This window comes from Phragmites australis, chromosome 11 (assembly GCF_958298935.1).
Source record: "Phragmites australis chromosome 11, lpPhrAust1.1, whole genome shotgun sequence".
Lineage (NCBI taxonomy): Eukaryota > Viridiplantae > Streptophyta > Magnoliopsida > Poales > Poaceae > Phragmites > Phragmites australis.
Genome location: NC_084931.1, coordinates 2,874,621 through 2,894,778, shown reverse-complemented (window position 1 = coordinate 2,894,778; position 20,158 = coordinate 2,874,621). Strand labels below are relative to the sequence as shown.

Genomic DNA, 20,158 nt, shown 5'->3' with positions numbered 1-20,158 from the left:
TGTATGCCTCCAATTGCATTTCTACCATAACTTGCAGAGTAGTCAGAGAAGAGTTTGACTGCCTATGAGGAAGCCAGAATAAAGAAAACCACGCTACCTGCGAAGTATTTATTTGCTTTTGACCTTTGAATGTCCCTGCTGTAATAACAAATTTACGGTTAAGTTAAAGACATGGTATTGTGTTATCTATAAAATTTTCATCTATTGGATTTGATTATTGGCTCAATATATGATATGAGAACGGATTTTTCCTTAACCCGGTGTGATCCAACTAGAATTCGGATCACAATCCAATGAAACCATTTGTCAATGTTAAAAAAACTGTTTCTAAGACAAGTACTGTACCTGTTTTTGTTAACAAAATTGTGCCTCTACTAGGAGAGACAACCCCAGCTCCTTCATCTGGTATTAGTTTACACAAGACAGTCACCGATATCTAACAAAGCTAGCAGAAGCAAACGGACAATAGACAACAGCACATAAACGAAAGTGCAACAACGAATTTCAGCTTTTAGTTGTCAACAACTTCATCATCATCACCACCTCTTCGTCAATGTGCATCCTGTCCTGAAATTAATTTTTTTTTCATTGCTGAGTTAACTGACGCATGTAAAAGATACTATTACTATGATGATTAGCCCATAGATGTTCAAAACACATTCTCAAAGTGCCTAACATGATACAAAGCCTTTTAACCATAGTTACATCATACACTTATCAAGCTTCACTTCATATGTGGTAGTTCCAAACAGATCCTTGGAGCATAAAATACTTGCCCTGTAACACTTCAAGGTACGTTACTCCTAAAACGCTGTTCTGTTTTTATTTCTTTGATTTCAGCGGTTTGTTACCTGATCGAATATGAATCGTCGATACATTAGCTAGTTATGAAACAAGCTTTATGTTGTCACAAAAAAAAACTAGAAAAACATATAGTACCAGAGCCCCCCACCCCACACACGCGCGCGCACCTGGGCAGCCAGATTGCCTTGCTTCCCTTACATATTCTATTTATGTCTTATGTATACGAGCTACCAGAAATTTGTAAATCAACCACCGCCACTAATGCATCACACACTCCCATCCATAAATTCTAGCATACTGGGGAAACATGTCATATTGTGACACGTCAATCAGTGCCTATGTTTTGTGTGCTAAGAGCTTAAAACAACTTCACAGTAGTGGTAGGATAATTTTGCTTTTAAACACAAAGAGATCGGGTAGGAGAAGTGCTAGATAAAGACAACACTTTTTGCAGGCAGCTATGATTCCTAATGGGATAGTCAGTTTCTTCACAAAATGTATTAACAAATAATATCAAGCCAAGTTATTTGCACACTTCACAGCATTTGAGTCATTATTTTACATAAAAATCATCGTCTAAAAGAAAGGCCCATAAGTGCAATCCAAAAGCATTGCTTAGATATAAGCTTGAAAAAGTAATATTATCTAAGTCGTCAAAAGCAGCTATTGACATTAATATATGTGATAAATCTCTAGCCTACTCCAACTTGCTTGGGACAAAGGTTTTGTTGTTGTTGTAATCTTTATTTAACATACTAATGTTTAGCAGCTAAAAGCAAAAAAACAAAGTTTACTTACCTGGGCCCACATCATCAGCAAACACCAATGCACAATCTCTGGTAGAGACGGGATAAGTGCCTGGACGGTAGAAACATCATTGTTAAGGCATCTATTCTATATGAATGTTAAACGGAGGGAAAGACACATGCAAGCATTTGTTCATAGGCATATAAATCCTATAACCGTATAAGCTCCAAACCCTTATGCATTTACTATCAGCTTTATAAATGTTGAAAGAAGAGGTGCATACCTGTTGCAATCACTTCTACGTTATCAGATACTTTTACTGTCAGATTTATAGTGTGACGCGAACCTTTGCGTGTGTGGAATATAACAACCTATAAATTGAAATAATGCATTTCTTAATACCAATCATTAACATCACAAGCAGATTTCGGTCTTAGCAAGATAAAGATGTAAAAAGAACCCTCTACAAAGCTCATTTTGAACATTCATCAATGCAACTTAGTACATTTGGAAACAGCAGAAGGAAATCTTTGAAAACAAAGCATCAAGCAGTACAGCACGGAAGCAGAAGATGTCATTCTTGTTATTCATAAGGTAAAAGAGAAACAAAGTCATGCTATGCAGTGGTCTGAGGCTCCTTGAATGCAAAGAAGATTATAGAATGCTCTCACTTCATAACTATGGGGATGAGAAGAGCAAGTGCTACTATCAACATTGGTCCTTGGGACCCTCCATTGGGAGCCAAAGGGGTGTTGCAGCAAGCCTGGTTTAGAGTATCGTTCTTCAGATGATAGTAGATCTGAGGAAGCGCTGGCATATGTGGGTTCTCTAGTTGGAGTCACCCTAGAGATTGATAAGGCTGAAAATTGGATGCAGGGATGTGATGAAGGTAGCAGATGCTGAGGGGTGTTTGGACCTTTTGTTTTATGAATTGTTATTTGAAAGGGAAGTGCCTCAAGATGTGGCTCCTACAGCTGCTGCACTGCAGTCCAAGATGACAAAAGCAATGATAAGGATGGTGGTGAAAGGTATCCTTAAAAAGGCAAACGTCCAGCAAGAGAAGAAAGTGTCAGAAATTTATAAGAGTGGTGACAAGACTTTCTATACGAATGCTTCTACTCCGGTTCTGGTGACACCATAACCAAAACCTACTCCCACCAAATTCATATCTACTGCTGCGTTACAGGAGGGAGACATATGGCGCTTGATCATAATAATTCTGGTAACGCCCCAAGGTGTGAAAAAGTTCATGGCAGATGCTAAGAAGATTTATGCACATCAGCAAATCAAGAAGGTTGTGGAGGAAAATGTGGTAGATGAAGTAAGCAACAAGGGCAGGAAGCTTCTTCATCTAAAAGTGATCAAGACGTAAGGCACACATGGCTGGTCAGATGTCAAAGTACTATTCTGCCACCGCAGAAAAAAAAAATTGTTCGATTTTTCTGATTACATTCAAACCAAGATGTCTGATGAGAAGAATGAAAATGAAATTGGTGATACAATTGGAGCTGCTGAGGCTAGGGATGGTAGTGGGCCGAGTCGGGTCGGGCCCCCGCGGGTTTCAGACCTGGTAGGGGCGGTGTTGAAATCGCGCCGCGGTGCCATCAGGTTGGGGGTCTTATTCGATTAGGGTCCAGAGCCGAGGCAGATTTTGCACCCACAAGTGCCCCACAAGCCCCGAATATAGACCAAGTGCCCCAAAGGCCCGAATATAGACCAAGTGAAACCAAACAGTGAGGAATTGAGGATATTGACTTATAGAGTCCAAGGAACTGCTTGATGTTATGATTGGGTGCATTTGTTCATCTTTTTATTATCTCCTGAGGTAGAAGGTTTTGGTGTGGATAATTTGGTGTTCAAGTGTGCGCATGTGTCTTCTATGTTGATGTTCTTGTACTGTCAAGCCAATCTGTCTTTGAATGGAAATGTGTACGTTACTAGCAAGTTCTCAATTATGTTTTCTGATCAAGGGTTACAGTTTCATCATCTCATTCTTGTTCTTGTCATATTTTTTTCAGCTTGATTGGATTATTTAGATATGTCTACTCCTAGTACTAGTGGGTCACATGCTGCAGGTACTAGTCGTACTGGAACTCAAACTGAGTCGGCAACTCAACAGGAATCTCAAGGTACAGATGTGAATGTGAGATAGAAGATGGTGTTGTTGTTGGTAGTACAAAGAAATTAAAATCTGTAGTCTGGGAAATGTTTGATAGGATTCAAGTGAGAGGTGCATGGAAAGCTAAATGTATGTGGTGTAAGGAACTATGGTAGAAGCACTTATGTGTATGCAAGCTTGGTCTCGAGCCGACATGTTAGGTAAGTAGTTTACATGCAATTCCAATACTTCTAATGTATATGGTTCTATGCACTAACTCTTGATTTTGAAGACTATGTTAATAGGCTTGGAGTCCACCTTTGTTAACGCATTGACAACTTGTCTTGAGGATGAAGAGGAAGATGTGGTAACATCGTCCGATCATTCTTGTAAATTGTGGTTCATACTTACTACTTAAGTGCTGATTTCTGCATTTGTGCTCTGTTTTTAAGAGGAACCTGATTTAACTGTTGTTGATTGATCATTTATGCTTGCTGCTGGAATCTAGATCCTGGATGATCAATGATCACTACATCGTGCAAATGCTTGCTAGTTGCTGCTTCCTGCTGCTGATTGATGCTTGCTGCTGATTGATCATTGATACTTAAATGCTTGCAGCAGATTTAAGTTCTATTACTTTGATATGCCAAGTTGTATTACTTTATGCTAGCAGCAGATGATGTTCTATGTGCATGTGCTTGTTTGTTTCATTGTTTGGAAGTTGAGTGACAACTGACGAGCTATATTATTTTTCCTTTTAAGATTCTGTTTTGGATTTAGGTGATTAACCTCTTTGTTTTCTATTGGCTCGTGGCTCGGCCTGTTGATCGTTTGTTGCCTGAGAAAGCTAGCAAGGGATCAAAATCAACACTCAATAGGCAAGTTGCAGAGTGCAGACAAATCGGGTTTTGAGTCCCCAATCGGGTCTTGGGTTCCCACCAGGGCCGGGGCCGGGAGTGATTTTGGACCTGGTATGAATTTCGGGGCCAGGTTGGGTTTGATGTTTTAGGTTTCGGCTCGGATGCGTTCTCACTCCACCTCCCCCGACCCGACCACCCATTGCCATCCTTAGCTGAGGCAAACAAGAATGTGAACCAATATGCACACGATATACAAGATAAGAAGACTGATGAAGAATAACACAAGAAGGTGATCTTAAGAAGCCTGAGGTGAATGCTGAAGCTTTGTGTGATGGATACAAGGTGGAACACAAAAGTTCAAAAATGCAACTCAATGTTGAGCCATCTAGAAGGAGCAAGAGCCTTAAAGGTCCAGGAGTCAAACTACAAGATATCATGAGTAAATTTGGAAGGTACTCCTAAACATTCCACTGATTCCTTTGAAACTTTTATCAGATAAAGATATTATAGGCAAAGCTAGATGTATGGGTGCTAATATAGGTGATGATAACTTTGACACTATTAATTTGGTAAGGAATTTAGAGGATGATAGAAATGCTTTGAATGGTAAAGCTCAAATAAACAATGTTGTTCATGATGTGATTGCAGTATGTAACACGGGTGTCGGAATCTGACTCGGATTCGGGTGTCCAATTCGGCAAAGAAAATTTGGACACGCGAAATACAACTCGGAATCCGACACGAGTGTCGGAATCCAACTCAGATTCAGGGTGTTTGTCTGATTCGGCAAAAAAATTTGGACACAGGTGTCCAGGTAACACTGGTAGAAAGAGATAATACTATTTCAATCCGAAAAATGAAGGAAACATTACTGGGACAGCAGATTGCTTAAACATGCTATTGACTTCTATAAAGAATAGATTGGGCCAGCGCAGGTAATTTGATCCCGATATTTTTAGCAGGGCAGAGAAACTATCCAACATTGACAGCGTTGAATTGGATAGGCCTTTTACTGAAGAAGAAATAAAAAATGCTCCATTTGAAATAAAATCCAATAAAACTGCTGGTCCTGATGGGACTTCCTGTGGATGTTTTATTTTTTATTTTTGTTCCAAGAGTTGTACGAAATAAATTGGATGTTAGTAGGCTGAATTATGGGATAATTACCCTTCTTCCAAAAGTTGATGATGTTGAGAGAATAAAACAATTCAGACCCATCTATTGATTTTTTTTGTATAAACTCGTAACTAAAGTTATGACCTTGAGATTGGAGCCTTACATGATGAAAATGATAAGCAAAACTCAAAATACCTTTATTGAAAACAGGAATATAATGCATGGGATCATGCCTCTACATGAGATTCTACATGAAACCAAAAGAGAAGCAAACGGGCAATATTTTTAAGCTTGATTTCGAAAGGCATATGACAAAGTGAATTGGAAATTCCTCTTCCAATGTATGGAAATAAGAGGTTTTAGCCCAACTTGACAAAAGTGGTTGAAACATCATATGTAATGGGACACTTAGTACCAAATTGAATAACCAGATAGGCACATATTTTAAGAGTCATAAAAGTGTAAGGCATGGATATTCTCTATCACCTTTTTTATTCAATTTAGCTGCTGATTGTCCATCTAAGATGGTACAGGAAGCTCAAAATAATGGGTTGATTACTGGCTTGATTCCTCATTGTTTGATAATGACGTAGCAATGTTGCAATATGCTAATGACACAATTTTGTGTCTTTAAGATGACTTGTTAAAAGGCAGAAATATGAAGCTTATGTAGTATATATATTAGTTGACATCAGGGCTCAAAATAAATTTTGCTATAAGGTCATGGTTTTGGAGGAAGATGACGAATGAGCTCTTTCTTATGCAAACATGTTCAATTGTCAAGTAGGAAGCTTTCCAATCAAATACCTCGAATTAGCTCTTTCTTATGCAAACATGTTCAATTGTCAAGTAGGAAGCTTTCCAATCAAATACCTGGGTGTACCTGTTAGTGCATCTAGATCACATGTTATTGACTGGGAGAGAGTAGATGAAAAAATCATGAAAAGGCTGGATATCTGGCAGGGGGATCTATCGCAATTGGTGGCAGCACTTTGAATAATGCCAGTTTATCCAATATTCCTACTTACTATATGTCCATGTTCTTACTGCTTAATACTACAACAGGATAACATTTGTAGGCCAAAAAAGAAAGGGGGTTTGGTTTAAAAAATCTGAGAAAAAATGAACGTAAGTCTCCTTACCAAATGGTGGTGGAAAGTAGAAAAAGAGGAAGGTTTATAGCAGGAGATTGTCAGGAAAAAACACAAGGAAGATAACTCACCTTGTTGGGCTTACCTACTTAAGGTTAAAAACATTTATTTGAAAGGCAGGAATGTCATCATTGGTAATGGTGATAATACCAGATAATGAGAAGATAAGTGCATTGGTGACAAATCTTTTGCTCACCAATATCCTACTCTTTATGATGTCTCTGATGAAAAGAATATTTCAGCGAGTCAACGCTATGCTATGCAATGGCAGTTAAGTTTCAGGAGATGGTGATCATCCTGAAACTGTCAACATTTGTTGTTCGAATGTGCTATAGCTAAGGTTGTTTGAGGAGTGATTGCAACATTCATTTGTGCTGATATTATTCCCAGATCAACTACAAAATTTCCTCTATGGGTCAGAAATTCTTACCCAAAGGTAAAGTTTTCATGTAATTGGGTTGGTGCCTTGGTGGTTGTGTGTTGCCGAATTTGGAAAGCACGAAATTGATTCCATCTCCTAGTGAGATAATTTTCCATGCCTGTGTGTTGCTGAAACATTGGGCAGAGCTGCTGAACAGGATGAGTGAAGAACAGAAACAAGGATTGGAAGGCATGTTGCAGCACGTGGCACAACTGGTGGGAAGGGATGCTGCTACTTAACATGTTCCTGCCAATGCACTTCTTCCTGCTCCTGATGATAGGCCCGCAGGTGGACAGCTGCAGGATGCTGAAGAAGAGGATAGCGATATGGAGAATTGAGGTGAAAAGGATGCACTTTTGGTGTCCAGCAATCTTTTCTTTCAGTTTGTTCAGGTGTCTGTTCTAGAATAGTCTTTGTTAGGCTAGTTTGAGTTAGCTAACTCTGCCTGTCTTACTTTCTCTCTGGCTTCTGAACTATGTTTCCTTCTGCAACATATATAATACTTCATTTTTCATTCATCTAAAATGGAAAAATGGGACATCCTCGCTTCGAAAAAAAAAGAGCAACACAAAACACTTGTCAAAACAAAAATTAGTCTAGTCTGAAAACTTTTTAGCTTTCATTTATGTGCATACTCCCGCTTTTTTACATTGTAAATGAATGTTTCCTTATAACTATATGTTTGGGCCTCCCTGTGGTCTCCCCACTCAAAAACGATGTTTTGTAACTATGGATAAACATAAAAGCACTTATAGTAGAGATTAAAATAAACTACAGTTAAGACCATTTAAGTAAACTTACTGGTACGTCTACATTGGAACCGATGCCTCTTCTTTTATCAAGATGATCCTCGCATATGCGCATAAGCAAGTTCTCCAACTGACAGTGGAAACAAGAATAATAAATGTCAAGATCGTAAACACGAAATACAATTTCTATCCACTTTACTTCACCAAATAACAGATCACCTTTACTACTATTACTATTCATAATACCTTTTATACGTACCTCAATTGTGGTAGCAATGCACTCTCCGTTCATGCATTCAATGATGTCACCAATTCTGACTCCTAATTTCTCAGCAATCGATCCTTCAGACACCTGTAGTTCAGTTTGTAAGCAATTACTCAATAATATGCATACAAAAAAGATACAAAAAAGTGAACATGGTTCCAAAAAATAAAGAACAATGGACAGTGTATACCTCTATAACAATAAGGCCTGCATCGACGTTACACTTGCGGGAGATCGTATCCACATGAGCGGGATCTAGAAATTTAATGGATGAAAACTTCATTCCAATGTGCAGCCGAGGGACACAGCTATAGCAAATCATCATTTATCAGATTCCGAAAGATATGAACATCAGTGCACAACCTTTTTAAACAATCCATTTTTTTAAAAAAAATGAACTTTTGCGCCTAAAATGTCCAAAATCACCAAAATTGGAACGAAATAACTTACTGAAATTTTTTCCACATATCCAAGCATTTTAGTATAATGGATGAAGGAATGAATCCCATTCTTAGAGTCAGATTGGCCATCCCCGCAATTTTTCCATTACAGTCAATTACTGGTCCTCCGAGGCCATGCTAATACATTTGAATTGTCAATTAGAAAAATAAGCAACAGAACCTAAAGATGATTTATAAGAGAAGACATGAAATATGATTTGTACCTTGTTAATTCCAAGGTTGATGAACATATAGTGATATAGTTCAAAATCGCTTGGGTCCATATATAGCACAGAGCCATGATCTATATTAAGATACATATTCTCGTCTCTACCAAGCACAAAAAGCTCCTGACCGTGCTTCACTTCAGTAAAACAACTAGGTATTTGAGCAGACTGATCCATATTGATCTTGAAAAGAGCAAGGTTATAGTGCTCGTGATAATGCAATAAATGAGCAACTATAGTTGTGTCATTTTTATCTGGCAAATGGACATAAACCTGAAAAATATTTGCAAAACACGTGACATCACATCTTTTGACAAAATAGCTACCAAGAAAGCAGCACATGATCATAATATCAGGACCAATGTACATTTTTGCCTCTACTTTATAGCAAAGTTCAACATAACATATTAAGTTTACAACTAAGTGTCCACATCACAACATTATATACACTTTTTTGGAACCCATTTCATACAAGTACACAAACTTTGGGCGCATTATCACAGAAATACACTCTTTAACTAACACCTGGCACCCACATGTAAGCCATTGTTAGTTTGGATGTAAACCCACCTTAGCATCAGGAGCGTACACTTTTGTGTCTAACCACTCATCCAGGGAAGGAGACTTTAAGCAGATTAGGTGTGCAGATGTCAGAACAGTTCCAGCTTTACTCTCTTCATTCCAATCGATTAGAAAACCGGAGCATCGCGTCAACAGCTTTTCATCTGCATAAACATGTATCGATTAGCAAATGACAAAAAGCACTGCAGCACTTCCAGATAAGAGGTGGAGTATTACGCACCAATATAAGATGAGAGTCCAAGAACAGTTTTTGCAGCTTCAAGTACAGTCTTTGTTGCGGACTCCCGATCAGGGAACAATTCTTGATCAAGAAAACACGAATGAGGAACATGCTGATCCATTGTAGCTAGCTTTAGTTGTCGTTCTGCAGTTGGACATATAGATACATAAGTCAAGAACAGATACACAAAAAGAAAAGGATGTTACTCTAGAAATAGCCATCGACGCCGGGCAGTCCGTTGTGCTAAGATCCACACCATCTCTAGCAAAAGAGGCCAGTTTCATTGATTCAATATGCCTACTGCTTAATCATTTGTTCTTTTCAGGTATATAGCTATTTCATTAATCAGATGGAACATCAGAGTCGTCATCCGAAAAAAAAACATTTACAGAAATTGGGACGTTAGGGCCATATCAAAATACAAAGACTCCCCTACATACCTAGCACCAAAGCTCGCAAGCTCATGGGCCACTTTGTTACAACCTCTAACACGATACTCAACGAGAACATCAGAGAAAGAACTAATAAGAAGACCTTTTCGCCTCTAGAACAGGTACGCTGTCATACTACGTACATCCCCTTCAGTCCCACTGCTACATTTGTAGCAGCTGTTTCAAAGAAACCCACTCATCCATACCCAGTTCTCTAGCAGCTTCAATCGCTTATATGCATGATGCCTACTGATTTCTTGTGTTCTGGATGGAAAAGGAAGGATGAATAGCTTACCCCTTTTCGCATAGTATTTCAATTTCAACTTCTCATGGGCATCCACGATCGCCGGGTCGATCTTGATGAAGGGTTCTAAGATCTCCCCGCCGCACGAATCGTGCCCTTTGACGACGCGTTGAATATAAGGCCAACGATCGGGAGAGCTGGCAGCGGAGGAGGCCTCAGAGAGGGCCTTCTCCGAAGCAGCTGAAGCTGAGGCCGCCGCCGCCTCCTCGTCGTCGCCCGTCCTTGCTCTTGATCTTTTTCTCTTGCCTCGATCCGACGGCGGCGCTGGCTCCGATTCGGCCGCCATGGACCGGGTGGTCACCGGGGGCGGCGTGGGGCGGCGTGCAGGGGTGCGTCGTCGCCGCCAGCTCGCCCTCGACCAGGACCCCGACCCCTCTCCCCCTTCCCTCTTGCGTGTTGGTCGGCGCCATATCTGGGTTCGCAGATCGGGATCCCCTGACTTCACGCCTTGAATTCAGGGGGTGACTTCACGTGAAATCCCGCCGTCCGCGAAGATCGTGCGCCGCTCGCGAACGGGAGAGTCTGAAGCAGAGTATTTTTATTTTTATATTTTTTTAGTTAAAATTTAAATAAATAGATTCCGGCGAAGGTATTTACAAAACTAGACGCTGACTGTAGCCCTCTGAGAGAGCGGTTACGGGTCATAACCGTCCCCTAAGAGGGCGGTAGGCCTAACCACCTCCTCAGAGAGCGGGTGGGACCTTCCCGCCCGGCCCAGAGGCTTACCGTCACTTGAGGGGGCGGGTAGAGCTCCTTACCACCCTTTCAGGGGGCAGTAAGGGCTCCTCCCCGTCGCCGCGCCGCACCGCCTGGCCGCGCCCTGCTGCTATAAAAAGGTCAAAAATTGGCAAAAAAAATCATAAAAATCCGAAAAAAGGAAAAGTTGAAAAGAGAGAGGAGAAGAGAGGGGAGGAAGAGAGGTCGGTGAAGTCCTGCTGCATTTGGGCCGCGAATTTGAAGGAAAATTTTGGGTAAATCTTTTTTTCCTTTTTATTGTTGTTAATTAGTGCAGTAGTAGTATATGACATAGATTTTAGACATTTATGACCTAGGGTTTAGAAAATTATCAAATTTAGTTAGAAAATGGTACGATAGCAGTTCAATATAGAATATTATTTTTAGTATATTATTTTCAGTATGTTATCTGTAGTATATTATTTTTAGTATATTATTTTGAGTATGTTATTTGTAGTATATTCTTTTTAGTATATATTATTTGTACCTGCGGACGTAGGAGGCAACAGTAGATGATAATTTGCGAACCTAGAGTAGCATTTAAAAATTATTTTATCCGATAATCAGAAATATAATTTGTTGTCTTAACATGAGTTATGTTTGCGGGTGTTTCCAGGGATGGCAGATAAATTAATTTTTCAGATATATTATGGTGAGGGTGAAATTAGGTACGGTCCCAACGGTGTAGATCTGTCTGGATTTCGTCATGTCATGAAGGGGCTTAGTAAAGCTAATGAGAGGACTATTGTGGGTGTGTGCAAATGGCTCATGCGATTTTTCCAACTGGATCCGCAGCAATATGAGCTGAAGTTGAAAGCTGTCCTGAGCCGTGCTAGTCATGGATACTTTAGTGAGCTTGTTCCCATCGAAGCCACATCAACTTAGAGGTAGTATGTAGATATATGCTGTGAACGTGGCCTGTCGCTTGTTTTGTTAGCTGAGGTGTACCTGAAAGATCAAAATGAGGTGAACTCTGCAGAAGCAGTAGCAGGACCAAGTGAGGCAGTGGAAGATGAGTCAGAGGCGGCTAATGTAGGGTCCAGGGAGGAGGTTGGTGATGTTCCAGAGCTGCAACCGATGGGTGTAGCTGATGAAGGGGAGCACATCCCTAGCATCATTGAATATATGAATTTGGAGGATGAAGAGTTGGAGGAAGGCCTTGCCGATGGGGATTCTTCTGATGAGGAGGGTAATGCTCTAGTTCCTGCAAAGTGGCGGGATCAAGAATTTTCGAAGTTGGTGGTTAGCGAGGCTGACCAGACACCGTGGCAGTACCATGAGAATGAGGTGTCACAGGGTGCTATGTACCTTTTAAAAAAGGCAGTTATTGATGCAGTGAAATTCTGATCGTTGTCTCTTCGTAGGCTATTCAAGGTTGTTAAATCAAGTAAAAGAGAGTATGATGTGAAGTGCTTGGTGCCTCAGTACCCTTGGCGGGTGCACGCATTCAGAGGGAAATGGGCAGACTACTAGCAATGCTCAATAGTTAAGGAACATAATTGTCACATTGAGGAAACAGAGTTCGCCCACCGGAACCTGTCTTCTGCTTTCATTGCAAATGTTATGTACGGAGAGATTGTGGACAACCTAAGGTATGAGTCACGATCAATAATCCGTGCTATTGAGCAAAGGTTCTAGTACATAATAAACTATGCGAAGGTATGGAGGGCGAAACAAAAGGCTATTGAGATGAGGTTCTGTACATATGAAGATTCGTATCACAATCTACCTCGTTAATTAGCCATAATTTGTGCAAGAAATCCAGGCAGCTACTATGATATCAAGCATTACCCCTCTACTGATGTGGAGTACAGCGGAAAAAGAGTGTTGCAGCGTGCTTTCTTTGCATTCGCTGCAACTATCAAAGCATTTAGATATTGCCGACCCATCATATGCCTAGATGGAACATTACTGACTGGGAAGTACAAAGGGCAGATTTTGTCTGCATTAGGGGTCGACGATAACAACCAAGTCCTGCCACTAGGGTTTGCGTTCGTGGAGAGTGAGAACGGGGACAGCTGGTATTGGTTCCTAGAGCGGGTTAAGCATGCAATTGTTCTTGACCGACCAGATATGTGTCTCATTCATGATAGACATGCAGGATTGTTGCAGGCTTTGCTGGATATGCAACATGGTAGCGTGCGACGGGGTGTACCAGTATAGTGGCCAGATCTCAAAAGCAGGTGGTGCATGCGCCATATGGGTGCGAACTTCTACAGATAGTTTAAAAACAAAGAGTTAATGAAGCTCTTTAAGAAGTTATGCAGTCAGAACCAGCAACGTAAGTTCAATGCATTATGGGCAAGACTTGATGAACTGACTCTAAAATAAACTGCGGAGGCTGCACCTAACGGTGACGAACCAATAGCTCTCGGTCCTCTCCCAACCGATACTCCGCAGATTGTAAGGAGATCGGGCTCATTTATTAGGAGCTTCTCACAGTGGATACGCAATGAGCCGAATGAAAAATGGGCTCTGTTGTACGACACTGGTGGTGCCAGGTATGGAGTAATGACTACAAACCTTGCAGAGGTTTATAACTGGGTCATGCGAGGAATGAGGTCCCTACCACTAGTTGGAATTGTAGAAGGCATTTTGCATGGGACCTGCAAGTACTTCATTGATTGGTATGCAGCTGCTAAGGTTGTAATGGAGGACAATCGTATGCTTTACGGGCGGATGCTATGTGAGTATATGGAGAAGGCAAATATGAAGGCCCACATGCATCGCGCAAATCAAGAGGGCACTGCAGAGCATAGGTTCAGTGTCCTGTGTCGGGATAAGGGTCGGAGGGGGGGTAGACGTGAGCGGCATGTTCAAGAGTGTGTGCTAAGGAGTGGGACATGCATATGTAGTTGTCAGAAGCCACAATTACTCCACAAACCTTGTACACACATCATAGCTGTGTGCGCGGAGCACCATATGCTTCCTAGGCAATATGTGTCACAGTATTTCATGAAAGATCAAATACTGAACACCTGGAACCAGGAGCTGTATGTTACGGCATTGTTGACACTTTTACAAGTAACCCAGGACCTGCAAAAATATATGTGCCTGATTTGGGAAAGATGAAGAATGCACCGGGCCGAAGACAAACTCGTCGGATTTGCAACGATATATGGATGAATCCGAGGCTGGCCCTAGGATTAAGTGATGCAGTCAGTGCAATGAAGTAGGTCACACTTATAAATATTGTCCCAAAAATGCAGGCGGTGATGCACCTGTTGTCTAGGTGAGCTTCATATGTGTTGAGCTAGTTTTGTACCATTTTAATATTTGTTAATTTCGCATATAGTTAATTTGCATTCAAAGTATATTGTTGTTGTATTTATTTATCAATGTATCAATGTACATGTCTTTCAAATGCAGAGATGGCTCACCCTTCGACCCCCGAGCTTTTGGACCCTGCCGTGGACAAGAAGCATCGCAGCTTCTTATCCGCCGAGCACCAGACGGAGCTAGGAGTGTTTCGCCCAAGAGGCCCTGGAGAGCTGCTGACGATAGACGAGCGATGGAGCCACATGTACTTAGAAAATTTGATACGAAATTGTCATATCACTGCTGTACATATTATTGATATACTGCAACACTTATAGGTTGGCAGCGGCCGGACTCCTACCGCTTTGCCGGTTGGTCGAGGCCCGATCGACGGAGAACCCCGAGGTTGCGGCCCGTCGTTTCTACTTCGATCGGTCGCTGATAGCAGCACTGGTCGACCGTTGGAGGCCGGAGACACATACGTTCCACCTCCCGTGCGGAGAGATGACCCCGACCCTGCACGACGTCTCCTACCTCTTAGGCCTTCCTTGCGTGGGAGCTGCAGTTGGGGTCATCGATATGCAGGCTGACTTAATGAACGACATGCATCAGCGATTTGGCCTGGTGGAGCGAAAGGCGGAAGCACCCCCCTACGTGCCTGAGTTCTTATCCGATGCACGAGGGCCAACGAAGAAGTGGATCCTACAGTTCCAGGTACGGTAACATACAACATATCGAATACTAACAAAGTATGTCGTAATGATCCTTTCTGACACCAGTCATATGTGCAGCCGGCGTACATACACCCACACGCCAACGCATACGCGGTCTCGAGACATTTGGAGGCCTTCCTGCTTTGGTTGTTTGGGTGGGTGATGTTCACTAGTGGCCAAGGCCACCTGGTTACGAGGACGCTTGTGCCGTACGCTCGGTCGATAGCAGACGCTGATGCGAAGGACGTACCGCAGTTCAGCTGGGCATCCGCTGTTCTTGCTGCGACGTATCGGGCGCTCTGCGACGCATGCAAGAAGAAGGGGGCACTAGCCACTTTCGCCGGGTGTCCACTTCTTCTTCAGCTATGGTCGTACGAGCATTTCGCCATAGGCAGGCCGGTGGTGGATCGCTCCCCGTACCCAGAGGAATGGTACGGCGAGACGGACGAGGACGCGCCTACAATGGCCTCGATATGGTGTCGTCAACGGGTACGTATTTTACATTAACAGTTTCCTTTGTATTGTGTTAGTCTCTGAATATTTGTATTGATGTTTGTCACTCAGCCACACTGGGCGCACGAGCAGCCTCGCAGTGCGTACGAGCATTTTCGTACCCAGTTTGACAGGCTACGTCCTAACGATATGGTATGGGAGCCATACAGCGTTCCGTCCATGCAGGCACGTGCAGGGTTGGGTTTGTCACCCTTGTGCACCTGCGATGAGGAGTACTGGCTCACCAAGGCGCCCCTTGTCTTCGACATCTACGTCAAAGAGTACTCACTGCACCGCACCGCGTCATGCGGCAGTTTGGCCGTCACCAGGCATTCCCGCTCGTCCCCATCCATACCGTCCCCGTGCAAGTCCACAGGTACATCTGCAAAATTATAGTTTGAGCAACCTTCGTTTCAGTGTGACTTACATTTACCGTGGTTTCAATGCAGGTACACGCGGAAAGGCCAGCCAGCTGGCAACCTCTGGGCGGAGTGCTTGGCCTCTTACGTGGCAACATGGACCCAAGCGCTACAAGACGTCGTTGAGGAGGCTCATCCACACAGCGAGCGGAACTTCAGGGAGTACCTACGGTGGTATGTACCACGTACGCGGACCCGTGTCACCTACACCCCTGAGGATGTTCGGCCCCACATCGTGTCAACAACGGAGACATACCCGGTGCATTGGGACGAGAACGCCGCTTTAGCAGTAAGTAACTTTTTGAAGTCCGTACTCCATATTGAATGAACATAATCGTATACTTTAATTGTTCACTTTTGTTCGTATCCGCAGACAGATATCATTTATGACGTAAATAGGGATGCAGCTGCTGCCATGGACCGCGTCCGGCAAGGGAATCACCTAAGTGCGTCGGATGTTGCGAGCTTCATTAGATGAGTTTTCGACAAGACGACACGCGCCTTGAAGCTCACCTCATGCCGATCTACCACAGATGTAGCAGGGTCGCCTCCCAGGTCGAGTGGTGTACATGCCGAGTCGTCTCGGCCGTCAGACGTGCACCGACGTTCTTCAGTGTCGGCACCCACACGACCTCTTCTACCACGTCATGGAGGGTCGGAGCAACATGGTACGAATTATACTTTTGAATAATGTTGAACAATATCCTTTACTTATTATTATTAAACATTCATTAGGTCCGCCTGCACAAGTCTCGACGCAGCCTCGTAGATCGAGCCCTGTGCGTCCACACTCAGGTACTCCGGGAATCCTTATTCCTAGTTTCTAATACTTTCAGCAAAATAAGTTAATATTGTGCTCAGGTTACTTCGGTAACGAGGCCGGTCCATCTTCGGCGGCCCCACGCTCTACCCCGCCCGCAACGTACAACGGCACGTCAGCGTGGCCTTCTTCTGCTGCACCGTCGTACCACGTAGGTACAATTATACATTTTTACTACTACTTTCAATACCATATTGTTCGTATCTAACGTGATTATTTGTTCATAGTCCCCTCCAGCCAGTACACATGGACGCCTGCCGAGCCTTCACAGTCCTCCTACCCTAGTCAGGAGGATGAGGCTAGCCCCGACACCGCATACGACATCGTCCGTGACTTCTTCGGGGGCACACCTGACTACGACATCCTTCAGCGGTCCCAAGTTTCCAGTGCACTTCTTCGGACACAGCCCACGCAGGACGACCCTCGACACCGGTGGTCCCTACTAGGCCTACCAGACACGTCGGTCCACCCGACCCCCTCACCTACTCCAGGGGTCACGTGAGGGTTAACCAGCGGTATCGGGATCACGATGGGGCGCACGGGCGACGGCAACGAGGGAGGCATGAGTAGCATTTTACATTTTATGTAACTAACATATGCATATTCACTTCGTGATGTACTCCTATGTATTAAGACACGTTTACTTTGTATGATCGACTTAGCATTTCATAAATACATTTCATATTCAGACACGTTCAATGAAGAAGTGACCATAGCACTAAACTTTAACCATGACTTGACAACACATGCCTCCTGCCGCAGGCTTTAAACAAGATGTGACAACACTACCCAGCTTTTTCCAATCAGTAAATGACAACACGGGTACCAATAAACGTGGAATCTCTGATCATGGGCAATGACACAACTTTCCCATTCTTCAAGATGGAATCCGATGCTCCTCCCACCAGCTACGCCCATGCCCTCACTCCTTTCTTCAAGAGCGAATCCAATGCTCCTGCCTCCCCCAACTATAAATAGCCGAACCTCCTTACGGTGAAGCATCGTTCATTTCTCATATCTCTCAAGTGCAATGTCTTCCTCAGCTCCATCGAGCCCACCAAAGAAACATTGGGGGACTACCATACCTGAAGGTCTCGAACCACCAATGTGCTTCTGTGGTGACCTTTGTAAGCTTCGCGAGTCGCAGGACATCTCATACACCTATAGGCTGCGCTTCTTCATGTGTGCCAACTACGAGTATGACAAGCCTCGCCATGTAACAACTGGTTATCAACCGGTACAGTAACAGATATCCGCCTCATCTCTTCCGATTACGCACCCTCTTTTACTAACCGCTCATCTTGTTCCATTTGTTCAGTCCTCTCCACCGCTCTGTGATATTATTCAGTGGCTCGACAATGAGCAAAATGACTCACAGAAGCTGTGGGTCGACATGAACATGAGGTGGAGAAGGGAAGCATACGCACGTTGGGAGTACGAGCAACAGCAAGAGGAACTTCGCCTTAAGCGGGAGGAAGAAGAGTGCATGAGGAAGGCGGCGCACGACCGTACCGTGGCTCAGGCTCGAGAGGCTGAGAGGGAAAGGAAGCGGGAGAGAGCCCGCCGTGCTAAGGCGGCAGGTCCCGATGCCCTTCGAAAGGGAAATTATCTTAGATGCACGCAGTAGAGAGTACCTAATGTAACCCGACATACTTTCCCTCCCTAAGGCATGTTATGATTAGGATCGGCGCACTAATAAGTAGGTCTTAGTGCGAACTGTACATGCCACCTTTGTTTCCTCATCGTGTCGTCACGGTTACAGCGTATTGTAATGTTTTCACCCTGTGTTTAATACTATGTTTGTCCTCGTTCGCACCTCATACCCACGTAAAATGCTGCAACTACTAATTACTGATTTTTTTCTCCCGCTATTACATAACCTACTCCAAATTTAAATTCTTAATTTCCTTACACCCCTTCTTTTTTTTATTTCTTTAATTACAAAAAAAATACATTTTTAGAGGATAAAATAGAAAAAATATTTTTAGAGGAAAAAATGCCCCTAACCGCCCCCTGAGAGGGCAACTAGGGGCTAACAGGCCTGTTAGCCCCAGTTAGCCCCTAGCCGCCCTCTCAAGGGGCGGTTAGGCCTACCGCCCTCTCAGGAGGCGGTTAGGAACCGTAACCGCCCTCTCAGAGGGTTGCAGCCCTCTTAGGGGCTGCAGGCGCCTAGTTTTGCAAATATCTTCACCGGGAATCTATTTATTTAAATTTTAACTCAAAAAAATATAAAAATAAAAAAACTCGTCTGAAGCTATCATCGAGCCCAGAAGCAATCATCCAGCCCAGGCAAGTTCGGCCCAAATGGCTCGCGAATGGCTCAATTTAAAATTGGCTCGACTGAAAAACGAGCCGAACCTGAGCCTGTTTCGAAGCTCACGAGCTCCAACGAGCCGAGCTTGAGCCGCTCAATAGGGATCGCTAATTTTGTAGCCCACCATGTGCCTCCTTCCCTCCTAATTTCCCTTAATTTTATAGTTGAGAAAAAGGATGGAGTCGATACACTGATGAACATATGTGTTTACGTCTAGAGTGGAGTTGATGCGGCTAGGGTGAGTTCGGCAAGACGACTTCGGTTCACACGTGAAAGTGCTTCGAAAGGCACCAGCTCCTAATGGTGAAATTCTTGCTGAAAGCACAACTACGTGTTGGCACTCAATCAAGTAGTAGCGCTGGCACGTCACTCGGCTCCTTGGCTATTTCTCCTTAGGCGCATGTCTCATAAACACAAAATGAGGGTTTAGTTCGTTATAGGACTTGACCAAACATCTCACGACATGAGCTGACGACAGCCATGTAGCACCTATATGAAAGGCAGTAACATCTCGTTAAGGACAAGTTTTGTTGTTCATATGTCTAGGGCTGGTAAGGTTTTGCGTGTTGTATCGAATTAAACCACATGCTCCACTGCTTGTGCAGGCCCCGTCAATTCCTTTGAGTTTCGGTCTTGTGACCATACTCCCCAGGTGGAGTGTTTCACGCGTTAGCTGGGCCCTTGATCCGCGTAGACCAAGGGCAAACACTCATCGTTTACGGCATGGACCACTAGGGTATCTAATCCTATTTGCTCCCCATGCTTTCACACCCCAATGTCGGTAGGGACCCAGAGAACTGCCTTCGCTTTTGGCATTCCTTCGTAGATCTATAGATTTCACCCCTACACATGAAATTCCACTCTCCTCTACTCACTCTAAGTGAATTGGTTTCGAGATCATTCCACCACTTTTTGGCAACTTTCACTTTCAATCCAATTCACCGCCTGCGTTCCCTTTACACCCAGTCATTCCGAAGAACACTTACCCCCCT

The 20,158-nt window shown here is 43.4% G+C and overlaps 1 protein-coding gene across 7 annotated transcripts; it reads right to left on the bottom strand.

Moving 5' to 3' along the window:
• Positions 1 to 302: 302 nt before the first annotated feature.
• On the bottom strand, positions 303 to 10,864 carry LOC133885107 (uncharacterized). Of its 7 annotated transcripts, none has more exons than XM_062324750.1 (11): positions 10,407 to 10,862; positions 9,681 to 9,824; positions 9,449 to 9,603; positions 8,876 to 9,151; positions 8,662 to 8,789; positions 8,402 to 8,519; positions 8,206 to 8,298; positions 7,999 to 8,076; positions 1,835 to 1,922; positions 1,603 to 1,662; positions 303 to 567 (listed from the first exon to the last, which is right to left on the bottom strand). In XM_062324750.1, the coding sequence occupies exons 1-11, from the start codon at positions 10,699 to 10,701 to the stop codon at positions 551 to 553; spliced, it is 1,452 nt and encodes a 483-aa protein (XP_062180734.1). In that variant the 5' UTR covers positions 10,702 to 10,862; the 3' UTR covers positions 303 to 550. The 7 variants fall into 7 exon arrangements, with proteins under 7 accessions (XP_062180734.1, XP_062180733.1, XP_062180735.1 ...); XM_062324749.1 differs by having other exon boundaries at positions 303 to 562; XM_062324748.1 differs by lacking the exon at positions 303 to 567 and adding an exon at positions 574 to 851.
• Positions 10,865 to 20,158: the final 9,294 nt, after the last annotated feature.